The following is a 23,322-nucleotide window of genomic DNA, read 5'->3' as shown; positions in this document are numbered from 1 at the left end:
TTGCCTAAGTCTCAGTGTCGACCATTCTGTGGTCGTTTGGCAGAGGAAGCAAATTGGGAAGATGAAAAAGCTTGGTAAGTGGGTGCCTCATGAACTGACTGCAAATCAGAAAATTGTCATTTTGAAGGGTTGTCTTTTATTCTACACAATGAGCCATTTCACAATCTGATTGTGATGTATGATGATACCAGGATTTTGTATGACAACCAATGACGACCAGCTCATGGCTGGACTGAGAAGAAGATCCAAAGAACTTCTCAAAGCCAAACTTGCATGCAAAGAAGGTCATGGTCACTGTTTGGTGGTCTGCTATGGTTTGATCCACTACAGCTTTTTGAATCCTAGCGAAACTGTTATATCTGAGAAGTATGCTCAGCAAATTGATGAGATGCAACAAAAACAGCAACGTTTCCAGCCAGCATCAGTCAACAGAAATGGCCCAATTCTTCTCCATGACAACGCCTGACTGCACGTTATACAACTGATGCTTCAAAACTTGATCAAATTGGGCTATGAAGTTTTGCTTCATCCGCCATATTCTCCTGACCTCTTGTCAATCAACTACCATTTCTTTAAGCATCTTTGACAACTTTTTGCAGGGAAAATGGTTCCACAACCACAGGAGGCAGAAAATGCTTTCCAAGAGTTCATCAAATCCCAAAGCACAGATTTTTATGTTCTAGGAATAAGCAAACCTATTTCTCATTGGCAAAATTGTGTCTATTGTAATGGTTCCTATTTTGATTAATAAAGATGTGTTTGAGCCTAGTTATGCACCAACCTAACACATTTCTGGGAAAGACTGAGGGTGGAAGGAGAAGAAAGTGTCAGAGGATGAGATGGCTGGATGGCATCACCGATGCTGTGGACATGAACTTGGGCAAACTCCAGGAGACAGTGAGGGACAGGGAGGCCTGGAGTACTGCAGTCCATAGGGTCACAATGAGTCAGACACAACTAGGCGACTGAACAACAACAACAATGGGTTAGGAAAAAAAGAAACCTCTCTCCATGATTGTTTACACAGAAAATCCCAAGGAATCTAAAAAACAGACAAAAAATAAAATCTTCCAGAAATTCTAAGCTCAGGAAAGTCACAAAATGGAAGATAAACATATAAAAACCGGTTATATTTCTATATGCCAGCAGTAAGTGTATGGAAATATAAATTTTAAATGCAATACCATTTGCACTGCACCCCAAAAGAGAGAAAAATAAATACACAGATGTAAATCTAACAAAACAAGTTTCCGCAAATATCAGGTTAGCTGTGAAGATCAAATGAGTAATGTATAAGCAAACTGTTGATAAAATGTAAAATATTACAGGATTTATAAGACAAATCATAGCCATGCCTCCCATACCCAGGGAATATGGTGCCTTTCAGCCTGCTGCAGCTCAGTTCTCTGGAAGATATTCAACAATGCCACTCAGGACAGTCTCCTGGGCTGTTCTGATAAACTGACTAAAATGTAGGGATTAAGTAAATTAGGCTCTATTGCCCAAATTAATTATGACAGCAGGACATAATTTCTCTTTATACTCATTTTGGATATGAAGAATTACACTTGATCCAAGGCACAAAATGAAGGAATGTTATCTGCTCCAAGCAAGAATTAGAATTCTATTTATAAAACTGACATGACTAAGAATGTTAACTGTGGTGTCAGAGTCATCTCTAAAATGGAATGGTGGGTGATATGAGGATTCTTGTTTTTCAAATATTCATTTTTGTCTTTTAATAAGCATTTAATAAAAATCTGTTTATTTTCTACTTAAGGCTTAAATAATTCAGCAGGCACTTAACTCTAAAAAACAGAAACTGATTAAACTGTATACTGTATTTATCTTGATAAATATTCACTGAATTTTTTACAAATAATCTATCACAACATTAAACACTATCTTGCAATATAAAAACTAGACATATCAAGTGGTTGTTTTCAGTCATGTGTCAACCAAACTACAAATTACATTAATTGTATAATTTTTAAAAAATATGTAAATGTCCAATAAATATATAGTTTGCAATAAAAACACACATAATGCCAAACATTGGCCACCAAGACTAATGGGGAACAAAATAGTTATCAAAACATATATGCCATTCAATTAATTATTTTAATAAATAGAGAATAAGAACAAAAATACTTCCTTGTCAATTATCCTAGTTACACTACTCATTCCAGCCCCTCAATGATCTACGCACGATAAATGATGGGCAACAGGTTACTGACATAATAAGGACTTAAAAAAAATAATTTCTGGTTATTAAAAACCATAGAGATGAAGTAAACATGATTCTCTCATTACAAAGTTAAAGAATCCTTGTTAAAAGAGATGGTAGTAACCATCTAGTACAACCCTTCCACTCTACAGTGAAGGAAAATTGCCATAATCACAGAAATCAATTGACCAAATAAACAGGAAAATGAGGCCTTGAATCCAGGTCTCCTGATTCCCAGACTGGTAATACCAAAGGAGAAACACCTCTGGGAGTAAAAGTTAAAATATCATTTTTAACATTTTAATTTTCAACTAGACTCAGAAAGTTTATTTGTGGGTCTATCCTATGCAGGCTTTATAAGATATGACACCAAGGTATATTAATTTTTTTATGGCTGACAAGTAATCATAGAAAAAGCCTTTGATTTCTTCTTTCATTACTATACAGTACTTGCCATTATTTTTCTAAGCATATAAAGAAAATATTTATTAAACATAGAGGCAGAAGAAACCTGTGAGAATCGGCTTCACTAGCTTTTCTTCCATATATACAAAAACAGATAGATAATAAATAAGCTACCAACACACATCTGCAGCATCAGCAGCATTATTCACAACAGGTAGAAAATGGGAAACAACTCAAATGTCCACCAACTGATGAATGGATAGACAAAACTGGTTTGTGTCCATACAATGGGATATCATTTGGCAATAAAAAAGGAACAAAGTACTAATACATGCTAAATACGATGAACTTGGGAAATGTTACGTTAAGTGAAATAAACCAGCTGCAAAGATCACCTATACTGATATGAGATGTTTAGCACAGGCAAATCCAGAGGCAGATTAGTGGCTGCCAGTGCCTAGAAGGAGTGGGGAATGGGGTGACGAAAATTTCTACAATCAGACAGTGGTTAACAGTTGCTCAACCTATGAACTGACCTTTGAGTAATTCAAGGAGTTAGAGGTGCTGACCATTTGCACAGTGGAAATCCACACGTAACGTTGCAGCTGGCCCTCTGTATGCACGGTTCTGCACCTGTGGATCCAGCCACTCCAGACTGTGTGGTATTGCAGCACATGCGTATAGTGAAAAAATCCACGCATAAGTGAACCCACAGTTCAAACCCATGTTGTTCAAGGGTTAACTGTATTACCCTTTTTTTGCGTACAGTTTAAAAGAATGAATTTTAAAATAAGGGAGGGGAATAACAGCAAGAAACCTCAAAAAAGAAACAGCCCCATTTTCAAACAGTTCCCTAAAACAACAGAAGAGGGAGCGCTACAGCCATAAATTGGAAACTTAAAACTCTGTAAGTGTTTAGAAAACCAATTTCATAGAACAATAAACAGCAGAAAGAATGAGGCCAAATTTCATATAAACCTATTGTATGAAAAAAAGAACATAAGAAAATAAAGACTAGAATAATACTTCTACTAATGGTGAAATCTTGCCAAATATGTCTACCATGCATACGCAACAAAGGTCCATCTAGTCAAAGCTATGGGTTTTCCAGCAGTCATGTATGGATGTGAGAGTTGGATGATAAAGAAAACCGAGAGCTGAAGAATTGATGCTTTTGAAGTGTGGTGTTGGAGAAGACTCTTGAGAGTCCCCTGGACTGCAAGGAGATCAAATCAGTCCTGAATATTCATCACAAGGACTGATGCTGAAGCTGAAACTCCAATCCTTTGGCCACCTGACGCAAAGAACTGACTCATCTGAACGGACAAAGAATTAATCTCAAAAATATACAAGCAACTCCTGCAGCTCAATTCCAGAAAAATAAACGACCCAATCAAAAAGTGGGCCAAAGAACTAAACAGACATTTCTCCACAGAAGACATACAGATGGCTAACAAAAATATGAAAAGATGCTCAACATCACTCATTATCAGAGAAATGCAAATCAAAATCACAATGAGGTACCATCTCACGCCAGTCAGAATGGCTGCGATCCAAAAGTCTACAAGCAATAAATGCTGGAGAGGGTATGCAGAAAAGGGAACCCTCTTACACTGTTGGTGGGAATGCAAACTAGTACAGCCACTTTGGAGAAGAGTGTGGAGGTTCCTTAAAAAACTGGAAATAGAACTGCCATAGGACCCAGCAATCCCACTGCTGGGCATACACACCAAGGAAACCAGAACTGAAAGAGACAAGTGTACCCCAATGTTCACTGCAGCACTGTTTATAATAGCCAGGACATGGAAGCAACCTAGATGTCCATCAGCAGATGAATGGATAAGAAAGCTGTGGTACATATACACAATGGAATATTACTCAGCCATTAAAAAGAATACATTCGAATCAGTTCTAATGAGGTGGATGAAACTGGAGTGAAGTAAGCCAGAAAGAAAAACACCAATACAGTATACTAATGCATATATATGGAATTTAGAAAGATGGTAATGATAATCCTGTATGCGAGACAGCAAAAAAGACACATATGTATAGAAGTCTTTTGGACTCTGTGGGAGAGGGCGAGGGCAGGATGATATGGGAGAATGGCATTGAAAGATGTAAATTATCACATGTGAAACGAATCACCAGTCCAGGTTCAATGTATGATACAGGGTGCTCGGGGCTGGTGCACTGGGATGACCCAGAGAGATAGGATGGGGAGGGAGGTGGGGGGGGTTCAGGATGGGGAACACGTGTACACCCATGGCAGATTCATGTCAATGTAGGGCAAAACCAATACAATATTATAAAGTAAAAAAATAAATAAATTTAAAAAAAAAAGAAAGAAAAGACCCTGAAGACCCTGATGCTGGAAAAGATTGAACGCAGGAGGAGAAGGGGACAGCAGAGGATGAGATGGTTGGATGGCATCACTGACTGGATGGACATGAGTTTGAGCAAGCACCGAGAGTCGGCAATGGACAGGGAAGCCTGGCATGTTGCACTCCAAGGGGTCACAAAGAGTTGGACATGACTGAGCAACTGAACTGAACTGATGTGGTGGTGGTGGTGGTGCTGCTGCTGCATCGCTTCAGTCGTGTCTGACTCTGTGCGACCCCACAGACAGCAGCCCACCAGGCTCCCCCATCCCTGGGATTCTCCAGGCAAGAATACTGGAGTGGGTTGCCATTTCTTTTTCCAATGCATGAAAGTGAAAAGTGAAAGTGAAATTGCTCAGTCATGTCCGAGTCTTCTCGACCCCATGGACTGCAGCCTACCAGGCTCCTCCATCCATGGGATTTTCCAGGCAAGAGTAATGGAGTGGCTTGCCACTGCCTTCTCCGAACTGATGTGCACACACACACAAAGATGAAAATTACAAGCTACAAAAGAACATAAATAATAAATAATGAAAAACATTCAAAAGTGAGATGGTGGAACACAGAAAAGAATTAGACATAAAATAAATCATTTCAAAGTGAAGTCTAAGATGGAAGGAACAAGAGTCACCATACACAACAGAGTGCTTTAAGAGAAATAAACAATGAAAATAAACTTTTACAGAACAAGAAGAAATTAAGAAAGATGAAATGGATTCAAGAGAAGGCAACAAACATAGAAGAAGGGCAAAGAACACCTAATATGTGTACAAGAATACCTACAAAAAGAGAAAAGCAATGCAAAAGGACACAATGATGAAAACTGTAATTCTAAAGAACTTGTCTAAAATTTTTAAATCTCTGCAACTTTAAATTGCAATAACACATCACAAGGCTGGGGAAATCAACTCAGAAGAACCAACACAGAGATGCATTCTCATTAATTATTGACCTTTAAAGAGAAGAAAAAACCTTTGGACATCTAGATAAAAATATCAAATGACTGTAACAAAAACAAGTCTTTATTCCTGACAAAAAATAAGAGTCATATATTTAGGATACTCAAGGAAAGAAAATATGAGCCAAAGATTTCATATCTAGCTGACTTTCAAATATAAAAATAGCAAACAAGCTGTCACCAACATGCAAAAAATGAGAGAATGGATATTGTTCCCATAACTCCTTCCGAAGGAATCTACTAGAGGATAAGCTTTAAATAAGAAAACTGACTGGTGAGACAATATCAACAGACTGGTAGTAAGCATGAGATATTATTTAAATGTAGAGCTATCTCTAAATGAGGCATAAAGGAGAATATGGAATAGTTATATATGGGAAATGTTCTATAAACTGTTTTTAGTAACCATACTGTATGGTGTATTACACTAATGTTATTTATCCCCAGAAGATTCTCTGTAAAACATGGGAGAAAAATTGTTACATGATACTCTATTTCTTTGTGTTTCCAAGAAATAGGCTTCTCAGAGCAGGATAAAAGAAAGATAGATAATAAGTTAAAAGAGGCTAAAGCCCTAAATTTGAAAGGGAAGTATTAGCATGAACTCTTTAAGGCTCTCAATCTTAAAAAATACACAAACCTACACATATACAGTTCTGGTAACTGAAAAGACCTAGAAACAATGACCAACAAGAGAGCAAAGAGCATAAGTAATAATAACTAAGATTTTGGTTCTGAGATTCCACTGCCTACCTAAAGAAATCAAGGTTTTTGGAAAAAAAATAAATCCAGGTCTGTGGCAGGAAATGCAAAAGATGAGCCAATCTTGTCATATCAGTTTATTAAGACTTTATCAAAGACTACCATGGTTGTGTCAAAAAGACCTGAACACCAACTTGATGATGCTTCTACCAAAGTTGGGAAAATGCCCAGAACAGATTGAAACACAATAAAAAAATGTTTGTTTAAATCTATACATTTATAATGACACATATTAAAGAAAAATACTGGTTATCTTTGAAGAATTCTGGGTTGCCAATTTTTTATTTTGCAAACTGGTAAATAAAGGGAAAGAATAAGCACTGAAATAAACCTTTAGTGCTGGTTTACCAAAGAATAAGTTTCTCTGCATACTAGTTTTTTTATTTTAAATAAAGGAATGTTAGAATTGAAAAACCCAATTCTGCAATTCCTAATAAAGTAAGGATATAGGCATTATGCATCAATGCCTGTTAATATCACATGAAACAGGCAACCCCACTGTACGCACCTTTGCCTGAAGAAGTGCCACCACCAATGAGATAGTCTTGCCAAAAATAACATTACTGAATCTAATTAAGCATGAAGATAGCTACCAATTTATAGGAAATACAGAGGAACCTGATAAAAGACATCACAGAAAATCCAATTTGTGTGAACATCTATAGGACAAGTGATTTGGTGGTTTCTTCAAACAATAAGGGGTAGTAAAGAGTTGGAGGAGAGCTATAAATTAAGGGAGACTTAAAAAGACATAGTAAAGAGGCAAAACTATAGTTTGATTACTTGGATGACATACAGAGAAGTAAGGAACTTCTGGAAGTTCTAAAATAAAAATTATGGCTACTTTGGTGAAAAGAGGTCAAGAGAGGATTGTGTTTGAAAGTAGATGGATGTAGAGCATCTAAGGGAGTAAGTTCTAGTCTCCTGATATAAATGGTAGTCACAAGGTTGTTGCCTTATAGGAATTCATTAAGTTCTCTATGTATTATACGGTTTTCTGAATTGGTGTTGTATTTTAAAATAACAAGGATTAAAAGATAAGATTTATGAATCAGAAATCTTTTTAACTGTATTAATATGTAAGTTCTTAGATGAATGAAAGGACTCCTTTATGAAAGAAGTCAAAATGTTCTATTAACACAATCTCAAGATATGGAGAGAAATACTTTAATAAGGTTAATGTATAAACTGAGGGAAAACTAGAGAGTTTATAAAGAGGTACACTAAGCTGTAGCTTCACTATTGTAAAAAATGTTTCCTTCTCTAATGGCAGCAGCATTTTGCCTTATCTATAAACTTGAGGGCTAGGGAGGAATAACAATATGAGGGTAAATCGGAATCAGGTGATCTTTTTAAGACCACAGAATATTAGATTTTTAACATTCTAAAATGCAGTCCTATTTAATCAGGAAAATCAAGGCACAAATTTCAGAGAGGAGGGAATTTTGAAATAGGATTTTCTCAGAAAAGGAAATTAATCAATGTACTTAAGACTTAACTAGAGAAGAAAAAAGAATCTTAGAAAATCACACAAGCCTTAGCAAGTCTAAATGTAAATACAATCCATTCAATCATCATTCCAAAACAGCATGACATGGTCTAACAGAATGTTTGTGTTTGAAGGGAGCCCCAAGAACAGTCCTCTGTGCTCTTCTTTCCCATTCTCCCACTGTATATAACAAAGTCATGGGAGCGGGAGCAACTCCTATCATTTTAACTGCTTCGAAAAGCTGTTTGTGGCAGAGGCTGGCTTTGATCACAACTGTTAATAGAAGAAAAAGTAAAGAGGGGCTAAAACAGAGGAAAAAAGAGAAAAGGATATAATGCATGTATCCTATTTGATTCAGATTCAGTACATGTTAACTGACAGAAAAGAGAACACAAGAAATTTTAAATTTTAGATCCAGAGTAATTATAAAATTCCTGGGTTCATATCATTAAGGACTCTGATTAACTATTGCTTATCTCATGTTAAATATCTCAAAATACAGTGAATTAGAACATTAAAGCAGTATTAGACAACTACCATCACAAACTCCTTAGTTGCTTCTTTCCTTCCAAATAAAAATAAAAAACATTTAAATTTAAAAAAAAAAATTTAAATTTGCCCTGAGCTCTGCATTCACTTTTCTAATTAGTCATTTTCTTCCCCTAACTTGGTTAGGTTCCCACCCTGTTTATCTCTACTTCACTGATTCTCCAACAACTGAAGGTAGATAAAACATATCTTTATCAAAGCAGTTTAAGCAGTCATTTCTATGAAGTCTTAAAAACACACAATGGGTTTCTTCCCTCTTCTCAAAGGGAAAAACTGGATGAAGAAAGCCAAAAGCTTTGCAAGAAGAAAATGCAAACAGGGATGTGTCCAGCCTCTTGAGTTAGTGGCATGATCGTCTTCATCAACAAATGTTCATGGTGTGTTTCTTTTGTGCCACGCAACATAGTTTTACTTCTCTTCCCATCTTCAAACTCCAGCCACTACTAAATGCAATCAAAAGCAGTTTCCAAGAGTTTAAGGAAAACTTCCTCCTCTTCCCACGATTCTTTGAGCCCTTAAAGTAAGTAAATCAGCTTTCTAGAAAACATTATAGGTTCATCCCCAGGATAAGGAACATTTGATTTATATGGCAATTTACCATCTAGTCCATGTTTCTCTACTAGGCAGGTTTGTAAAGTTACCTGTAAACATATGTCCTGTCTGCTTTACATCCTCCAAGATCAGAGAATCCCACAGTCCAAAGCAGACCCCTTTTTCTCACAAAGTCAAGACATGAGGGGAAATCAGAAAACCCATTTTGGCCTTCCAGTCAAGAGAGATTCTCCAATTCAGCTTTACCAGTCGTTAAATTAGTATTTAAAATCCTGTCATAAACCATTTCTCAATTGGTTTAGAACTTACAGTGTAAGTGATCACCAAGCCACAACACCAACCAGAAAATATGGGAGTCTGGATTAAGATAATTAAGAGATTAAACAAAATGAAATTAAAAGAACAAAAATATCAAACATGCACATGCACTGACTCCTCTCCCTGTACCACGTCAACTAGACAGCTAGAGGCACCAGGAACTATGAGACTCAGTGTTCCTGCTGTCACAGAGGCTAGGTAGTCTGGTAGCTCAGAATCACAAAAATAATGTAATCTCCATAGGCCCTACCCACCCCTCCCCCAAAAAGTCAGCCAGAAATTACGATCTTCTCAGTCTGATAATGGCTTCCCTTGTGGCTCAGCTGGTAAAGAATCCGCCTGCAATGTGGGAGACCCAGGTCCAATCCCTGGGTTGGGAAGATCCCCTGGAGAAGGGGAAGGCTACCCACTCCAGTATTCTGGCCTAGAGAATTCCATGGACTGTATAGTCCAAAGAGTCACAAAGAGTTGGACACGACTGAGTGACTGTCACTTTCACTTTCAATCTAATAAAGAGTAACACAGAATCAAGTAAAATTTTTAAATTATATAAACTTAAGGCGCCCAAAATGAAGCAGCTTGTAGAACATACCAAAAAATACAATTTATATAAACTTAATATACTCTCTTGCCCTTTTGTAGATACAATCCTTTCATGATCTTCTGTTTTCACCTTCTTCCCATACCTAAAAATATTCAAAAGTATTTGGGAATCTCAAAAAAGAGGCATAGGGTCCCCAAAAAATTTAAGAACATTTTCTACAATGATCTTTAACAAGTCACCTTCTTCTTCAATAAAAGAGCATAATCTATTCCGCATTTCTGACAAAGGGCACCAGAAAACACCCCTATTGGAGGCCTAAGATCAACTTCCGACATCCAAAACACAAACTTTCCTACAGTCTTATTTTCTATTTGACTATTTTCTTGGGATTCTAATATCTAACAGTATTTCCTTAAATTATACTTATCCACCAAATCACTGCTAAATCATTTGCTTTTAATGAACTTGCTGAAGTATTGATATCTATTTCAGTACTTCTGTCGCCATATTAACTAAATCGTTTTTTCAACAAATCAAACCTCAAACCTCCTCTTCCATGTAACGTGCTGTTAGTGTTTTATCCTTATATTGTTAGTTGTTGAGTTCTGAAGCTGTCAGGAAATCTGTGCAGACAGGGGAAATATTTTTCTTCACTGCCTGTATTTATTCTGTCCCATATTCTCTGAGGTTTCTATTCATTCTTTTTCTCTCTTGGCTGCTCAGCATTCGGAACTTCCTTGACCAGGGGGACCAGGAATCAAACCCTGCCCTGAGAAGCAGAATTATGGACTATTAACCACTTCCCACCAGGGAAGTCCTATTCATTCTTATTACTGTTGGTCTATCCAATCCCACAGTGTTTCTCCCAATTCTTTTTCCTAGCTGTCCATACATTCAATCTCCTGGAACCAATATGATAGCTTTGATGTCCAACCTTCAGATATTTCTTCAACACTCAGTTCTTATAAAAACTACCATTCCATAAATATTCCAAACATCATCAGTTAACCATAACTGTGCTCTAACCTCAATCAATCTCTAATATGAAAACAGGCCCATTTCATCCTACAGGTAAGTAAATCCAAACACCAAAGTCAGAAGAAAAAATACTGCATACAGAATGTCTGGCATTTCATACATTTTAAAGCATTTATTAGTTTATCTAACAAAATTAAAACAGTGCCTCTCAGTTTTAGGTAAGAAAAATGATAAATTCTCTAATATGAAAAGCAATCATAAATAAATATCATTTATTCCTTTCAGAATTGCAACTCAATACATACCTCTGTAGAAAATTAGTTTCTTCTGGATTTATCCAAGTAACAGAGAATGAATCCACATTATTTTATTATTAAAAAAAAAAAAAAAAAAAGACTAAAACGTGCCCTACAGACATCACTGACTCAGTATGCCAAAAGGTGAAAGATTTAACTAGCTTGATTGTTTGCTGAAATTTAAAACTTAGTAAGAGGCTGTAGTTACCTCTTTTTGTAGATGAAGTTTGAAGCAACTGTTTGGCTTTGAGGGAAGTACGAGGCAAATTTTTCAGCCTTTGCGAAGCTGTTGAAAAATAAGGAACTGTAATATTTGCCTGGAAGGACAAGATAAAGGCTATAGCTTCTGTAAACTTGAATATTTTAATATAAACTTGAAAATTTATCAAGAAACAGATAGGCGAGAATACCTCAGAAACCTAAAATCAGAGGAATCAAAGTGATGCTTAGTGCATTAAGTTAGAAAAGAAAGGGAATGGAAATCTTAGTGCAAAGTGCAGACTTTAAGAAACTGTTTCTTATAGATGAGAAAATCTATAACATGTAAACTGATCAAAATATCAGAGAAAACAAAACCACCAGCAAACATGCTACAGGATGCAAAGAATACAAAGCTAATAAGTAAAAGTGATGAACACAAGCACACAGTACAGAAAAAAATAAATAAATGTAGTACTTGTTCAGTGCAAAAAAGCAGACTCTGGCAAAGCAGTTATTGTTAGATGAACGGTCCTAAGGTGAAAGAGTAATCCTCATACTCAAAAAGGAGAAGAAAACTCAGAACCAGGCAGGTCCTCAAGGGAGTCCACAATCTAGTTGCTCTAAGTATGTTCAACAACATCTTGGTGTAGAATTCACCTAGCTGCATTTTAGACCTGGTTATCTGGACTAAGTGCTCATGCATATGGATGGTCAGGGGTAGGGATGTGTGTGTGTATGTGTTGGAGTTGAGGGATTTGGAGGAATCAGAGCATCTGTTTTTTAAGTGTTCAAGGAGGAGTTCTAAGCTTTCTTCACAACTCCTCATCTATTAACTGCAGTAAAACTCTCAAAACTAGCAACTAAGCAGCAGTTCAGAGACATCCAGAGTTAAAGCTCACTATGGCTCCAATGAGTGGGTGAGTCCCACAGCCACCAGGGCAGTCACCTATGTCAGTGGTTCTAAAACATCATTCTGTGATGTGAAAATCAGACTTCATACACCTCTAGGCCCCCAAAAAGAGACCTCAAGCCATAAATCTGGCCAGCATTCAGTCATTTATGGATAAATGTATTACTTGATATATCACCAAAAAGAACTAAGGAGAATTTTTCTTTATCTCTATTACTTAATCCAATCAATGGTGATAGGATTTTCACTAATAGGAAACATTTTTAAAAAGTAACAAACCCATTTGATTTCAATTTCTACCAATACTTATTACAACACACTACTGCAACTCAATGTTGTATGCCAGTTTAAGTTAAATATATTGCCAGGCAGACTAGCAAAAAATTCCCCAAACTTAAAAAAATGTATCAATTTTATAATGCAGTACCTCATATCTATCCCACAGAAATATCAGGCACTATCATCATTAAATATTCTTCATTTATATATTTACTCACACATGCTTTCTACCATTCATATTCTCATTCATTCCCTCACCCATTCATTCCTACTCTCTTTCTAATAATTGTGTACTTTATTCCAGGTACTGTTTTAGAAATAATGAATATATAGCTGGGCAGACAAAGTTCCTGCTTCCATGGAACTAAGAGTTTAGGGAAGGGGAAACAGACAAGAAACAAAGAGTAAAATCCATGGCCTGCCAGATGGTGACAGGTGCTAAGGAGAAAATTAAGTAGGAAAGGGGGACAAGAAGTAGGAGACATAAGCTGCAATCATAAATAGGGTGATTAAGAAATATTTCTCCTGAGATGACATTTGCCCAAAGATCTGAAGGAAGAGTGGAAGTGAGCCATATAGATGTTGGGGGAATGCATTCTAGACAAAAGGAAAAGCAGTAGTAAGGACCTGAGCTAGGAGTGTGCCGGATACACATGAAGAACAGAAGCAGGCCACAGTGTCTGTAGTGGAGCAAATGAGGGCAAAGGGTAACCAACTGCGCATAATGCTGGCAATCCACAATATCTATTAACCACCAAGATTTCTTAAATGAGGGTTTAAATATAAAATATCCTCTATAACCAACTGTTCTGGAAAGATCTTGTTTAAATTCACAGCTATAATAACTCTAATGGACTTTATTTATCCCTCAAGTTTCATGGGTGATGTCACAAGAACAGCATCTACAGACAAGTGATGACTGTCCAGTGGAAATGCAAAGAATCAAACTGTAAATAGGTTCAGGCAGTATACTCTAAATTTGCCTGATACAGAGAATAAAATGAATGATTTTCATGATACCACAAAGAAACATAATGTTACACAAATAAGAACAAAAACTAAATTTTAATCTGAATTATCAATCTTAATTTGATCCATTTTCCAATGGCAAAATCACTTTTATTTCTTTATTTTGACCATGTGGCTTGTGGGATCCTAGTTCCCCTCTAGGGATCCAACTCATGCCTGCTGCAGTGGAAATACAAAGTCCCAACTACTGGACTGCCAAGGAGTTCCCAAAATCACTTTTTAAATGACAAAGTATACTAAACTGAAGTCTCCAAATCCTTCTGGAACTTTAATCCACTCTTCACATTGCTATCAAATTCAATTTCTTAAGAAGGAACCCTGATTAAAAGCCTATGATAGCTTGTTAAGATGAAATCTAAACTCATTTTATTTACCTACTTATTTTTTGGCTGCATCACACAGCTTGTGGGATCTTAGTTTCCTGACTAGAACCTGTACCCTCAGCAATGAAAGTACAGAGGCTTAACCACTGGAGTGCCAGGAAATTCCAAATATGGTATTTTAAAATTCCCACAATCTATCCCCTACCTGCCATCTCTCATTCTTGTCACTGAACCGACTAACCATCCTGTGACCCACACTTTAGTCAAACAAAACCACTATAATCAGGGTGTCATTCTTACGATTTCATTCCTGGTCCCACTGTTGGGAAAACCTATACTTTCTTCCCTCATGTGATACCTTCTCCAGAGCTGGCTGAGATATCTTTCAGTATCTTCCCAGAAAACCTCTTTATACTGATGAGTGTAATACCTCTGTTTCCCCATCACTTCCTGCTTTTGAAGGGCATGAGCTCTCTCTTTCATATTTATATTCCCAATGCTTGGAACATAACATATACCCTATAAACATCTTAATTATTTACTGAATAATTAAGTAATAATAATAATCTCTGGATAAAATCTGGAGACTTCAATTAAATATTCAAGATCCTCCACAGCTGAGATCCAATTCAGTGGTTCTTAAACTTAACTATGCCCCAGAGTCAGCTGAGACACTTCTAAAAAATAGATTCTGGGTCCCCATTCCAGATGTATTCTATCAATGTTTCCAGAAGTAAAGGTCAGAAGAACTATACTTAATATCAATGTTTTTGTGATACCTGACTCAACATAATTATACTGGGGCTTCCCTGGTAGCTCAGACGGTAAAGCTTCTGCCTACAATGCGGGAGACCTGGCTTCAATCCCTGGGTCGGGAAGATCCCCTGGAGAAGGAAATGGTAACCCACTCCAGTATTCTTGCCTGGAAAATCCCATGGACTGAGGAGCCTGGTAGGCTATAGTCCATGGGGTCGCAAAGAGTCGGACATGACTGAGCGACTTATTTTACTTCAACTTCATGTTTCATAATTGTGTAAAATTCTAGTGTTTTGGTCACAAGTGAAATTTGGACGAGAATTCCTTCCCCATGGGCCAAAATGCAGTCTGGCTACACATAAGCTGGCAACTGCCCTGAACACTCCCTCCTCAGTGTGAGGTCCTCAGTACAATACTGATCCTATACATCTCTCCTCTAGGAGTACACTGTATCCTGTGCAAATATATTCTTCCACTTAGTCACATGTAAGCAAGCAAATGATAAATGTTACACAGACTTAGTTTATTCTTTTGTGGTAATTCACAAAGTATTTATAGTTCAACCTCAAATCATGCTCCAACAGAGTCATCCAAGAATATTTTCCAATGCCTCCTTATTTGCAGTTAGGGTCAGCATGATGTAATCCAAACAGTAACTGGGAGGAAATTGGGAGACACAGAGGAGCTGAGAGTTAATCTGGCTTGGTTTTGCCAGTTTTCTAGTTACTTTGCACTGTACATATAATTTACATGGATCTCTGCTCCCTCTCTATAAAAATAAAAAAATGAGATGTTGTGAGGGTCAAATGAGATAATACATATAAAAGTAAATATGTACTACTTTTTCAAAACCAGCTGACTGTCTTGGGTTTTTCTCCCTTCTCTTATTTCTGAACCAGTAATTCCTATATTTTTCTGAAAATTAAGCCTTCTACTAAACCTGTTCTCTAGTGGTCTTAGAAAACAAGGAATACTAGTCTTTTGAAAAACTGTCCTTGACAAACATTCCTTCAACTGGAGAAACTGAAAAAATTACATGTATTCATGACCTTTGCAATGCTCTGGTTTTCTTAAACTTTTTAAGTTACTCACATTTTCCAAATATAAAAGTCAAGAATTGATAATAGCTATGAAAATGAAGTATATTAGAACTCTCATAATATTCATATTTGAATGCCAGCATCCACAATAATGCAGCCATAGCAAATAAGCATATAAAAATAGTGATTGCATAGTAACAAGGCAAAAGAAGTGGTCCCTTAGGTGGAAATAACAGCAATCTTGCAAAGTTAGGTTCATGCAGACCAGCAAGTAAGAACCAAAGCTTTACCACTTAAGAGCTGGAAAAATACTTAAAAGAAAACAAAATGCAGCAAATATATGAACTGGTTTGTATAAAATATTTAAAATGCTATTCATGTATAAAACTTGCCATTATAATATTTTTACATAATTACCATATTAGTCTTTTTATTTTGATATGTAATAGTACATCTAACACACACACTAATTGAAACACGTATTATGTATTAAAGATATATGTAAAATTTTCAGAAAAACAGGTAACATTTTATTTTGCTTCATAATGTATTGACTTTAAACACAAAGCTTTAACTTTTTTTCTTTTTTGGTGGCACCATGTGGCTTGTGGGATCTTAGTTCCCTGACCAGGGACTGAACCCAGAGCCACGGCAGTGAAAGCGCCAGGTCCTAACCACTGGACTGCCAGGGAAGTCCAAGTTTTAAATATTTTTATCAAATGAACTTTATTAAATTTTAAACCTGCTAATATTCTGGATTGACTACTTTTCAAATACATCCTGTGAACAGTGCGACTCTATACTAAAATAAATGTTTCTGACATTTTCATCATAAACAAGTTTCACAACTACAAATATAAAAATAAACAAGTATATGCAATTTTTAAAAAACGATGGTACCTTACTATTTCTCCTGCCTATACATTATTCAAGTACTGAAATGTACTGCTGTGAAACTGCATATATATATTCATTCCACTTACAAGTAAATTAGTGATTAGAATCTCACTATGTTTCTTTACCTATTTTTAATTATCAACTTCTGAGGGAAAACAGAAAATAATTCAACTATAGGGAAAAAATTCTAGGGAATGAGCAAGTGATAAGCTACATAGCCTTTCAAAGCTTCCAGTTCCTAGTTTGTAAAAATGTATTAGTAACTGAAACTACTTTATAGACTTGTTCAGAGGATTAAACAGAATTATGAATATAAGGTATAGCACAATGTGAGTTTTATAAATAATATCATTTACAATTGGTAAATAAGGAAAACTTATCAATATTATCACAAAAGTCATTTTGGTTCAAACTGAACCAAAATTTTTTTCTAGACTGTGAATTTTTGAGCCACCAAATAACAGCAGCTTAATATAAAGTACACCAAGTCAGCTAAACACAACAGAGCCAAGGAAGAATGCAAGGGGACTTACAAAAGAATTGAACGCTGTCAAAGTTGTTACTCAATACACAAGCTACAAATGGACAGTCAGTAACTTTATGTTTGTATCACTTCTTCATCACAGCTTTGAGGAAATGAAGGAACACATCACAGTGACCACTTTAACCACAAACAGTAAATATGTTACAAAGGAACTGAATAAATCAGACTACAACACTGATGTGAACTGTGGGATAGAAGGCATGCATACTGAGCATTTCAGAGATTGCAGAAATAACTCTGATAGTTGTTTAAAACTGGGTTTAGTACATGCTCATATCTGCCTTAGTTAATAAGCAATAGTTCTTGGAAAGTGTTCAATTCTTTTAAAATCACTCTGTAAAGTACAGAGTGCCCATCTACTCCCACATCACTTCTTGGCTCAGTCTGGCCACTTTGTCTTAGGCGTTCCTTCTGTGTGATTCTCTAATCCTTGTTTATGTTGCATATTTCTCCTTAAATCAACAGTTTCAGCTTTTCTTTCCATCAAGTTACTTTCAACCTTTTTTTAAAAAATAAAATTCTACCTTTGGTAAAGTATTTATTAAGAATTTAGCAAGCCTTCATTTGTATATTTATAGGACGATTATTGCTTTTATTAATATTCTAGTAACAAGGCTCCTTGGGTTTTAAATGGTCTATTTCAGGACTATTCTCCCTCGACCCCCCCAGATTCTGTCACTTTTAATGTTCAGTACTGCAGAACGGAAGGTTTTTAAAGAATATATATATTTATATATATTTAATTTATATATAATTTAATATAGCTATGATCATCTTATAGAACTAATAAGCATTACATTTTACTATAGTACAGCTATTCAGCACAAAATTAAACTCTGTAATTTTCATTTTTCTTTAAATAACTGATACATAAAAGGTACTTACTGGCTGAAGCCTGAGGTTGCATGCGAGGTATACCTCCATTTGGCACTTGAAAATTTGAGTCACTTCTGCTGCTTTTCACTGAGTCAACTTGTGTATTAGATGTTCGGGACAGGTTTGGAAGACTGCGTCTTAGTTTTTCTATGACAACAGAATTTTAATTATAAAAAAACAAGTCAAAACATTTTTTAGGATGGAGAAAATTAAAATATTAATATTAAAAAATCATTCTTTAAGTGTTCTGGAGACTTTAGAAGAGCTAACAGAAAAAAAAACCATTCTTATAAAAAATAATACAGTTTCTACAAATGGGTAGAACCTTTAAAAAAAAGTAGAATCTTTTAAAAAGAACCATAAATTACTTAACTCAAAATCTAAACATTTCATGAGTATGGCAAACCAAAACTAACCTAAGTAAAAATTCTTGATCTACTTATCTAAAATACAAAACCTTGGTAAAAACGGTGTTACTATATACCAAAATATGAAGGATAATTTTTTTCCATTCTTATGGTTACCTTCATTTTTAACATTGGTTGTCTGTAAATCTGTTGGATGGCCTTGAAGTGAAAGGCGAGGTTGCTGTAAGCGGCTAATCATAGGCTGTGGGGACACTCTACTGTACTCTATTCCCCGAGCAGGAGATCGAGAACGAGGTGAATTTCGGGGTGACTGCTTGGGTGAAGGTCGAGGTGAATTGCGTGGTGATGGTGAAAACCTGTTAACAGCAGGGTATACCGCATGATGCACATTGTCATCTTCGTCATCTAAACTCTGCGCGTCAAGCTCCTGATCACTAAAAGTACCCCGTCTCGTAGAATTGCAAGATGAACCAGAACTGCGCCGAGACGCTGTGGCTGCATATTCTTGCCGGAGACCTGACAATAATGAATGTGTTATTTCTTTGGTATTAAACATTTAAGGTTTAAAAGCACAAGATTACCATTGAGAAACACAAATAGCATATAACATGTAAAGGAAAATTCCCTTTTACTTGATTCATCTTAGACCTCCCCACACATAAGGATGCATATACTACATCTAAAAAGCTATTGTTAAATTACATGAAATTCATAAACTTTTACCCAATTTCAACATTTCTTCTTGAATCCAAAATCTATATTAAAAAGAAAACCATAAATTTAAAAATACTTCTATTTCAAAAGACAGAGTCTAAACTTGAGATTAACATTAAAGGAATATTGAAGGAAAACAATTACCTGTCCAACCAGTGTAAAGAATATATCAGTGAGTAAATAAACATCCTGGATACTAAACCTTTGGGTTAATCTTACTCAGAAGACGATGAAGGAAACTTCTAACCCACTCTTAGGAATTCAATACTTGGGTACAAATGTATTTTCAATTGCTTCATAAGCTAACGGACTTCAATAAAATAAGCTTATATTCTAAACCATCAAGTAAGAATTTTCAAAGGAGTCCCTTTTTTCTTGTTTTTCCAGAAACACCCAAGCAACCTAAGAGGCCCTTCAAATTGTATTAAAACTTCTGGAGTAAAAACAAATGTGAAACATATTCAATGAGAAAAAAATTACAATTGAAAAAGAGTGTTGAATTCAGATAGTATTTTAGGGCAATCCTGCTAACTATTGGCAGTTTAGTCCAGAAGATCTGTCTGTTCTTGAGTAGTATTCAAACTTCCTAAGTTATATAGTCATACACAGACAGTGTTATCAACATGGTTCCCGAAAGAAGTGAAAGAGAATCATATCAGGGTACCTATAACACTATGGTTTCCTAGGGCCCACCTAGCCCTTTGGTCAGGTTTGGAGACCATTGCAGTAACTGACAAATTACTTGGTGCCACCTAGCAAAAGACAACAGACCCATGAAAAGAGTATTGTTTTAGAAAAGAAAATCCCAATCCTGATGCAAGTTCTCCATTAACAAGTGGGTCTTAGGGAGATCACAACCACTATGGGCATTGTGCTTTTCTCATCTTAAAAATGAGGGATCTGAACCAAGCAAAAGTCCACATCTGTTACTTTACAATTTTGTTAGCAAGAAACTGGAGAAACAATGTTGCAAAAAGGAAAATCATTCTCTTAAAAAGAAAATGATGGTGTTTTCAAAGAGGTATCACTCATATTTTCAGTATCACTTTCTTTTTTTAAAAAGAAAGAAATATTTATGCATGTGAATAGCTTAGAAAGGATTTTTAAAGAAAGGCTAAAATTTCTATTATGTGTTACCAACATACAATATGAAAACTATAGCAAATATGTGATTGAATTTCTAACAAAATATTGCAGTCTAAAAAGTCAGGGTTCAAAGAAGAAACGAATAACTTTAGTCTAAGTGACAGGCAGCATTCTTTATTCTTTCTTCACATCTGTGACAATAACCCCTCATTAGCTGACAATATCATACTTGGAGTGAGCAGTTATGTCTACAAAGTTACAGAAGAAAAGGGTAACATGTTACTGGTTTCTAGGGCTAAAGACAGATAAGCACCAAACCTTTCTATCTTTCTAAGGGAAGATGTGTAAAATGGGATAAGAATTAGCAGAGTAAGAAACCAACATTCTGCAGTTTCTTAATGTTACAGCTTGATAAAACTTACATAAAACAAAGGACAAACAAAATTTCTCAACTAAATTATAGCACTACTCCATTACCTCAGCCAACTGTCAAGACTGAAACCTGTGCTTTAAGGATCTTTTCATTGTAAAGCTTAAAGAGATCACTTTAGAGAGATTGCTTCCTTCAGTTAAGCCCATACAATAAAACGTACAGGCAAGAATAATACTATCATCATCTTATATTCAGATGAGAGTCAAGTCACTGATGAACCCTTGAAATAATAAAAATTTTGTGCACATGTATATTTTGGGGACAACACTCCTATCAGATTCTCAAAGGTACCTGTTACCCAAAAAGTTGCAAGGACCACTGTGCAAAGCAGTATCACATGCTTCATTTAATGTCACAATTTCAAGTTTCACAATTTCATAAAGGTCTCTCTCTCTCTTTATTTAATCATAATACACCATACATTGTAATAAAGATGATATACTTGCCTCCAAGGAGAAAAAATCAATTTTGTGGGTGTGAAAAAAATCTTAAGAGATAACAGTTTGTGGTTCTTAGAGTACACACAAAGAGATATAGAATACATCAGTGGTATTAAAATTTATTGGGAGTGGAGGTGAGTAAAAAGGAAAAGAAAAATCTAAATACGCTCCTTAGGGGACAGGTAATAATGAAGGAACAGCTGAGAAATGCTAATCTACACTAAGGAAACAGAGAACAGAGTATAACTATACTAGTGAATTGGAGAAGGAAATGGCAACCCACTCCAGTACTCTTGCCTGGAGAATCCCATGGACAGAGGAGCCTGGTGGGCTACAGTCTACAGAGTCGCAAAGAGTCGGACACGACTGAGCAACTTCACTCACTCATGCTAGTGAATTACAGTACAGAGTAACACGCAGGGTATGATTTCCAGTCACAGCAGAGCAAAGCCTGCTTTTCTTCAGTACTCACACAGCAAACTGCTCAGCATACAATGGACTCTAAAAACAAGTATATGAACAAACCAGTCCACATGCTGAAAAAGCCTCTGAAATTTCAACATTTCTATTCTTATTAAACTACTAATCCACAACACTGTAAGACATTTAATAAGGGCAACAAAATTATACCATAATGAAAGACCTAAGCTTTAACCATTAAAATACTTACTTTCTTCCTGCATCCGAGCTAGAATTTGCACATCAGTTACATCATTTAGCTTATAATTGGATCCAATTGAATCTTCATCTAATTCTGAAGCACTTAATTCACTGTCTATAGAGGACTGAGGACTGAGTGGAGGATTTCTGTCTGATGAACCTTTCAAATTACCTTAAAAAAGAAAATGATTCAAACTTTGGTGAACAAAAACTGAATAAACATCTGTTGCAATTAACTTGCTATTATATCTTTGGGTTGATTCAGTTTATTGCTATTCTGTCTTTTCTGTTTATAAAATTCCCAGATGTTAAAATTAAAAACTGACCTGATTAAGAATAAAGACAGCTATAGAGACTCCTTCATATACAATGACAAATACAAAACTCATTTTCTTAGCTATAATTTATCCATATTCTTATGAAAAATTAAGTTTTCAAAACAGTACTGGGAAAGTAGTTAATGTTCACATAATACATGCTAGAGGATTCCAACTTTTACCAGGTAGCCAACGAAACTGCTCTATAAATAGATGAATTATGTCATGCTTTCCCCTCCTATTCAGTCATTAGCAAACACCATCATCTTTTCCCTTGAATAAAACCACCTACTTTTCCTAAACAAGAAAACTATAATTTGAGGAAAATCAGGATTCTTTAGAGATTTAGAACCAAACCAAAGAAAGAACACTAAGCTCGTTTCTCCTACGTTATGCCATGTTTACAAAATTCCTGTGTCAAACTAGTAATGGGGATCCAAGGAGTTCTCTGATGTTTAGTAGTGAAGCACAAAGACAGGATGAAGGAAATGACTGGATTAAAAACACATTTTATCACTATAAACCAAAGGAGGATGGAAGACAGCTCAAAGGAATAAAGGCTATACATATCCAAAAGAGTCTTATTAGGTTGGTGAAAAAATAATTGCAGTTTCAGACCGTGAATTTTAAATCATAACTAGGCTCAAACACATCTTTATTAATCAAAATAGGAACAATTATAATCAACACAGTTTTGCTAACAAGAAATAAGTTTGTTTATCCCTGTAGCATAAAAATCTGTGCTTTTGGGTTTTATGAACTCTTAGAAAGCATTTTCTGCCTCCTGCTGGTTGTGGAAGCATCTCCCCTGCAAAAAACTGTTGAGATGCTTGAAGAAGTGGTAGTCGGTTAGCAAGAGGTCAGGTGAATACAGTGGATGAGGTAAAACTTTGTAGCCCAGTTCATTCAATTTTTGAAGTGTTGCTTGTACAACATGTGGTTGGGTGTTGTCATGGAGAAGAACTGGACCCATTCTGTTGACCACTGGCTGCA

The 23,322-nt window shown here is 35.9% G+C and overlaps 1 protein-coding gene across 3 annotated transcripts in view; it reads right to left on the bottom strand.

Moving 5' to 3' along the window:
* SLAIN2 (SLAIN motif family member 2) overlaps positions 1-23,322 on the bottom strand; it is a 75,144-nt gene that overhangs the window by 13,601 nt on the left and 38,221 nt on the right. For 2 of the 3 annotated variants that reach the window (XM_015096491.3, XM_027970983.2), the window contains exons 4-7: positions 22,023-22,184; positions 18,836-19,195; positions 18,321-18,458; positions 11,665-11,742 (exon numbers count right to left, since the gene is read on the bottom strand). In XM_015096491.3, coding sequence (XP_014951977.1) covers positions 11,665-11,742; positions 18,321-18,458; positions 18,836-19,195; positions 22,023-22,184 — 738 coding nt within the window. The remainder of the gene's footprint in view (positions 1-11,664; positions 11,743-18,320; positions 18,459-18,835; positions 19,196-22,022; positions 22,185-23,322) is intronic. The other variant, XM_015096492.3, reaches the window with a different exon arrangement.

The sequence above is a fragment of the Ovis aries genome, chromosome 6, assembly GCF_016772045.2.
Source record: "Ovis aries strain OAR_USU_Benz2616 breed Rambouillet chromosome 6, ARS-UI_Ramb_v3.0, whole genome shotgun sequence".
Taxonomy (NCBI): domain Eukaryota; kingdom Metazoa; phylum Chordata; class Mammalia; order Artiodactyla; family Bovidae; genus Ovis; species Ovis aries.
The sequence above is the reverse complement of the archived record's forward strand: the minus strand, read 5'-3'. Positions and strand labels throughout refer to the sequence as shown.